Below are 6984 nucleotides of genomic sequence, written 5' to 3' on the forward strand. Positions count from 1 at the left end.
ATATTTTTTTTACCTCCGTTATAATGAGAATTTCAAAATTTCATAACCTTATAAAACTCACACATTAAAAAAACGCCATTACGATTTCCATGGTCACCACTATCTTGAACAACATTCCGTATTGCCATGGACAATCGTCATTAAGGAGAAGCTGTGACAAGCAGACCAATGTTCTTTCCATGAAAGTAAAATACAACGCACCGTGCTGCCCTGTACTGAGCAGTGCATGTTGGGAGGGTCCACTCCTTTGGAATAAAGAGACATGGAATTGTGAGTAGGGTAAGGTCGACGACATGAGTGCAAGTGGATGTGCCAAATGCATGTGCTATGTGCATGTGATGCTCTGTTTTTTGCCATGGTCGGGTCAGTGGAGACACCTTACCTTACTATTATCAATGTGAGCTTTACAAAATAAAAAATCAATTCTTTCTTTATTCCCCCTCTCCTCCTAACCTTCTTTTGTCTTCTTCCCTTCATTTTAAAATACACTCCTCCTCGGGCATTGTATGCACGCGCAATATACCCTCATCATCATCAACTACTATGCAGCAGAGGAGGAGGGTCAGCTTGTTATGGGGACGAGAGTACTGGGAAAACAATAAGTGAGCAGCTCAGGGAACTTAGACTAAGGGCACTTGCAACAGTCTGCACAGACCATTATGATCATAATGTGTGTGCCATCATTTTTTTGTCCAGGTAATATACTAATTGTATATACTCCATTTATCTTTCTGACAGTGCTGCAATGCATGGTTTTCTGTCATAAGTTTCAAGGTGCATGAGTGTCCAGTCTGGTCTATATGACAATGCTGCACTGATTGAAGTTTTTCCGGTGTGTTCCTTTTTGTGGGTCAATGTCAACCAATGCAATCTGTAAGTGTTTGATGAATTTGAAGCATCCTAGCATATATATATATATATATATATATGAAGAATTCTGGCCTTGTGATTTTTAAATAATGGCATGTCAATCTAAGCAGAAGTTAAGTGTGAGTGGAGGATTGGCTTTAGATTCTTGTTCATGGCATTGGCATTTCGGCATCTTTTTGTTCATGCCATTAACATACATTAATCATGTTAAGTGTTTTATGCTTCTGATTGATGGATGCAACCAAAGTACTTTGTACATATATAAGGGTTTGAACATAGTCCAGGTTCAGAATCATACATCATGATACTGTGATTGCTTGGTTATAATTTAGTTCACACATCAATGGTGTTAGGATGGTCACATTGTGATTGTGATAGGCACTAGCTCTTGTTGATTAAATATATAAGGGTTTACTACATTTTGCATATTTTCAATTTCACAGACAGCACAGTGTGTGCGCCTCCAAGGCTTAAGGCATTCCTGAATTTGTATCTGATTACTTATGCATATGAAGTCCTAGTTTGGGTAGTTGAATAACAACTGCCTCAGTCGAGTGATTATGCAAGGGCCTACTGCATGTTCTGCATTCAACCATTGATGCCGACGCTATTTCTAGGTGTCTGTGGACCCAAGGGTTGGGAAGATTTTCATTCTTCTTTCAAATCACTGGTTAAGAAGCCATTACTTCCTGAATTTTTGCATCTATAAGCATTTCAAAGGATTTTGGTTTTATGTTCACACTTTCTGAATCCAATGCAACGTCAAATTATGCATCTTCAAGGATTCCAAGGATTTCAAGGGATTCTGAACTATAGCTTTGTAACCTAATGTCTTGCCAATTTTTAAACGAGTAGGTGTTTGTTTGCATTCTAAATTGTGATTTCAGTGTCCAATCTTTGTCAACTTGTGTATCTGTTTGGTTGAGAGAACTAAAGACTCCAGAGTCTAGACTGGCTCCAGACATCATGTCTGTTGATTTCATGTGCATCTATAAAGAATTCTAGAAATTTTCTTATGCTTTCTCAATTATGTCTCAATCTAACATTAATGAGGTGCACTGCAGATATTTTTGCAGAAATAACCAGAAAGTATCCATATCTGTTGGTGTGAACTTTGGAAAATTTTGTGCAAGTTCAATGAAATTCCAGTCCAGTGATCTCTGCCGAGTAGCAGATCAGATGCATCCAAAAACAAGAGGATGTAGAGGTTTCTGGCTAAAATGGCCATCCTTTCTAGCTTCCTATTGACTATTCCTGTTCCATCCAACCTATATAACTTATTTCTTCAGCCTTAGAATTTGTTCTTTTGGATTTTCATTGGACAGCAAGAGATTACTAGAGAGGAGAAACAATTACAGACCATGAATGATTATAGTTCCGAAAGCCCTAAGCCTGTAGGGACTCGTAATGCACGGAATTTTTCTTCCACTGATGAAGTGCCACAGGGTCTTGACAGAGGGGCTCACTGGAAGCAATTTGATACCTCTGTCAATGCTGTATCATTTGGTTTTGTCGCCACTGCCATCCTTATTTCAATGTTTCTAGTGATGGCGATATTTGAACGCTTTTTGAGACCAAGGACCTCTTTTTCGTCAGGTCAAAGTCGAGGCAACAGAGCTTTGGAGTCTATTCAGATTCGGAGTGAGATGCAACTATCGGATAAACTTGACAATTCGTCTGCTGTAAGTATTCTTTCAAATCTGTGTTTTCTATTTCAATCCTACATACAAGTTCGAGTGAGTAAATCTTAGTCATGGTAACAAAAACAAGTTAAGCACAGGAAATATTGTTAGTTTCATCACATGGAACTTTTGACCCGAGTTTAGAGAATCACAAATCCTTAATCATGAGAATGGGTGTCTTTGGTCTAGCTGCATACATCAATAGTCACATTAGTGCCTTCTGGCACGAACTCAATTCGTTGCAATTTAAATATGATGGGCAAATGCCATTGTTTATTCATTCTCTGACTTGTTTCATTCATTTAGCTTTATTTGTCCTTGATAAGGTGTGGAGTGTCAACTTGAAATGTGGGATGTTTCAATCTAATACACAGTTCACTCCAGAAAACTATCAACATTATGGCTGACTGTGGAAATCTACACTCAAGAAGTGCCATTGTTACTGTGACGACAAGATTCTCGTTTCTCAATTTTTTTTCTCCATTTTTTATGGAAGATATCACTGGCAGCAAGGGAGAGGAAATGCTCTATGGATTGCATGTTGAAGTCCATGAGTTTCAGTAACCTTGGTTGAGTGTTAATGTGTAGCTCATGTCCTTTCACATTCCATTTGTAGTCAACATGAATGCCATTTTGTAAGTCGAGAAAACAATGTGAGCCAGAACCTTGAAATATCAATTGGGATGAGTTGAAAACTAGTAACCACAATAAATATAAACAGAAATATATTCTCTCCCAAACTGTGAAGAAATTAAGTTCACCTGCTAAACAATCATTTACCTTTCCAATAATATCTGTGGCAGGACTGTACTTAAATTTTTGAAGAGCTGAATTGTCATCATTCATTTTGAAAAGCTTTGGATTCTTTTTGGTTTCTTCTGTAAGTCAAGATGTGGACTGTAATGCTGGTAGCCTTAATTAACATTGAAAAAATAATCATTTTTTTTTCAGTGTATACTTGGTGCTGGTTGAATGCTAATAACATTCTTAGATATCCTTGTAATTTCTGAATGCCATATTGCACCAACTGGATTTTGCCATATTTATCCTTGAAGAATCAGATTGAGAATTGTAACCTTTGGCTTCTGCATCTAGGAACTCTTTTTTTTTTTCTCTAAGCTTTAAGACTTTAAATGCAGGTATCTTCATATGCCATAGGGGTTTCGGTGATTATGCCAGGGCAGGAAATTCCTACATTCATTGGCCATCCAGCCCCTCTTCCTTGTCCCCGGGAAGGGGTCCCGTGGCCTTCTCATGAACATGGACATCATTGTGGATCTTGTAGTTTGGGCATAAAATCCTCCCTCATAGATACAGTCAAATCCGAGGAAAATGCAGCTGAAAGGAGATCCATTTAGCATGATGATTACATTTTTGTACTTGTATGGATATGTGACATTTTGGTGGGATGAAGGCCAATGGTGTTTCTTGCTCAAAAACCCTTAGGATGGAAACCAGGCTGAGGATGAATGCATGATCACCGAAGGATTTCTGATCTGGTCAATGGAATCTGAAACATCCAGAGATAGCTGGCACTCTAGAATCTGGGTTAACTGTTTCACCTGCAGATAATTCCCATAAAGCTTTCTTCCTGGGAGTTTGAAGTGTACTGGAAGTTTATAAATCAAAGTCGCATGGCAAGAAGGATGGTGCAGTGAGAAAACTTCCAAATGTATTATTCCATCTTTAGTGTGCCATTGGCCATTTGTAATTATATTCATAGAATTAGAAATTATATGTTATGGACATGTTCACCGGATGTAATGAGACATAAGAACCTTTAAAGCACAGTAAATTGGTTGTCCACTGCCATGATAAACATCAAGCTTGCCAATGCCGATGTCTCATGAAATATAGATTTCTTTACAGTTTGTGTATAGATAATTGCGAAACTACAGAAGACCTACCAGACTCAACACCCAATACTCAGCCCCATCGCCCTTTGAGATACTCAATGGAGTGGTAACTTCATGGTTTTTATATCTATAGATTTGTGCAGGTTTCAATCAACGTTATAAGTTTTACAATCCATAAAATCATAAAGGAAATCCATATTGTATATATACTATGATACAAATATGCTGAAATCTATGTAAAAGTAAATTGTGTAAGTATGTTTATTAATTTTAAATTAAGTTTTTCAATTAATGATGATGGTGGTTTATATCTCATTGAAATCAAATTTAGATTATCAAACCTTCTGTAAGGGACTATTTGATTTTTTTTTTTAATGTTATTTCAATGCTGATAAAGAAAAATAGGATATTCCTTAATCGATAAAACAAATATGTCACAAATAAGATCTAGTTTGGGTTGGGAGGATAAATGTTCTTCCTCTGAACCACTTGAGCTAGTAATTAGTATCCCTCTATATCCTCGATAAAGATCATGGATGTCAGTTATAGTAATTAGTAGGATAAAGGCCAATTGCATTCAGTCTTGTGGCCGTGAACTATAGAGTTGTCTTCAACACACAGGAGGAAAATGGGCGTCAATGGGTTTTTATTGATGTTTACAATTTTGTTCATAAATCAAATCAATAAAGAGCTACAGTTTTGACATTGTGATCACAGGTCAGAAGTAAGGATAGAATATTTTCTTGGAGTGAAAAGAACTCCTTTATGGTGCTTACAGTTGCTATATATGTAGGCATGAATTTATTCTCAAATGAAACTGAATACAACTTATTGTGTAGCAAACTGTTAGAGTAAGGCTGAGTAGGGAGGGATCAGTCCCAATTCTTTTGTGGTGAAAGTCTATAAATTGCAGATTTGTATCATTAAATATTAAAATCTTCCAAGTTTGAGTTACTAAGAATAGGCATAGGCAGGGTCTATAGTGTGACCAGAAAAATCTCATAAAATTAAGAACTAAATTTTACCATGTATTACCTTGTGTATTCTACTCGTATGGTAGATAAAATTGTATTCTAGTCGTATGGTAGATAAAATTGGAGGGCACTAACCCTACAAAGGAAAGCCATGATTTCCTTCACTACTTACTTTTTCATGTTGCATTTTCCCTTTAATAATAGTTAACAATAACAATATTGCAACATTTTCCTTCTTGTTATGAGGATGATGATGGGTTTTGAGGGTGATGATGGCATACATGATCGTGTTTGTTTGGATATTCATGTCTCTAAGTATGTTGTTTCATTTTTAGGAAACAACAAGAGAATGTGGCAACACTTTGACTTCTCTATATCATTTTTTTGCAAATTGGATGGATGATTAGTTAGGATCCCATATGTAAATGACAACTAAACATAATTTGAGAATAATTGAGAAATTTTTGGATAGGAGAGATTGTTAAAGTTGGGATGAAAGTCATGCAATTGCTATAACATGATAGTGTGTGTTGAAGCTTCAACAATTGTTCATTGAGACTTAGAATAGCTATGTTTATCACAAATATAAGTATAAAGATGGAATTATAGAAAAATGTTTCAAAAGTTTCCAAAAGAATTGAAATACAAATGGAATGATAGTGTGTGTTGAAGCCTCAACAATTGTTCATTGAGACTTAGAATAGCTATGTTTATTACAAATATAAGCATGAAGATGGAATTATAGAAAAATGTTTCAAAAATTTTCAAAAGAGTTGAAAGACAAATGGAATGATGAGTAGTCCAATAAGAATCAAAGATACAAAGATTATGCTATCATTTGGCAAGGAAATGTTTAAAATGATCAAGCATGGATCCAATGTTGCCTATTGCTTTGTTGTTTGCAATCTCAACTTATTTTCTTTTGTTGCCTGTAATCTCAACTTATGACTTTCCATGAAGGATAGAAATTTTCTTTGTACAATGTTCTTTTGCAGCATGCCTAATTTCAAATTGTCATTGACTATAATGTACTCACCTTGTCCAATATCTATTGTTATGGTTTGCTAGCAAACTCTAAATATTTTCCAACGTAAAAAGTCTTACTAATTCAAAAGTAGGTGAAAATTGATTTAATATGCTTTACCACACATTTTTCAAATTCTGGACCATTATGTCGTTCTTTTTTGTATTTTTTTTTAATGTATAAGAATGCCATGAAGGTGAAATGTTGATAGGTAATAACTGTTTTTTTTAAGTATATTTTGTAATTAATTGTGTTCCTTGGAAATACAAGACATTAATTTCCATTAGCTTGGAGTCAACAATGATATTTTTATATAAAATGACAATATTTTTGTGTTCAATGAGAATGTTTCCTCAACAAATAATATTTTTTGATATCAATTGTAGATTGTACTCAAGATACCAACATAAGTTTGTTTGAAGCCTTTTTATTTCCATAGAAAATTTATTAAATAGAGCACAATTTGTTTATTTCACTTTGCTTATAATATAAAGTGATTGGATATCTCTAATATGAGAAAGTGCAACATAAACAAGTCCATGTTGCTTGAGCTTCATTGGGTCAAATGAAAAATTCTC

At 35.3% G+C, this 6984-nt stretch overlaps 1 protein-coding gene across 3 annotated transcripts; it reads left to right on the forward strand.

The window, feature by feature from the left end:
- Positions 1 to 473: 473 nt before the first annotated feature.
- LOC149181041 (uncharacterized) lies at positions 474 to 4386 on the forward strand. Of its 3 annotated transcripts, none has more exons than XM_089418264.1 (3): positions 474 to 696; positions 1935 to 2552; positions 3692 to 4386. In XM_089418264.1, the coding sequence occupies exons 2-3, from the start codon at positions 2232 to 2234 to the stop codon at positions 3908 to 3910; spliced, it is 540 nt and encodes a 179-aa protein (XP_089274390.1). In that variant the 5' UTR covers positions 474 to 696; positions 1935 to 2231; the 3' UTR covers positions 3911 to 4386. The 3 variants fall into 3 exon arrangements, with proteins under 3 accessions (XP_089274390.1, XP_089274388.1, XP_089274389.1); XM_089418262.1 differs by lacking the exon at positions 474 to 696 and adding an exon at positions 722 to 873; XM_089418263.1 differs by lacking the exon at positions 474 to 696 and adding an exon at positions 1321 to 1721.
- The last annotated feature ends 2598 nt before the right edge of the window (positions 4387 to 6984 follow it).

The sequence above is a fragment of the Pinus tabuliformis genome, chromosome 3_2, assembly GCF_031772625.1.
Source record: "Pinus tabuliformis cultivar Carrire ecotype Pingquan chromosome 3_2, CPIR1, whole genome shotgun sequence".
Classification (NCBI taxonomy): Eukaryota; Viridiplantae; Streptophyta; class Pinopsida; order Pinales; family Pinaceae; genus Pinus; species Pinus tabuliformis.

Excerpts from the sequence above, each read along its gene's own strand:
- LOC149181041 (XM_089418264.1), top strand. The coding sequence starts at position 2,232 with ATGAATGATTATAGTTCCGAAAGCCCTAAGCCTGTAGGGACTCGTAAT. Across the intron at positions 2,553-3,691 it reads AACTTGACAATTCGTCTGCT|GTATCTTCATATGCCATAGG; the intron begins GTAAGTATTCTT and ends CTTTAAATGCAG.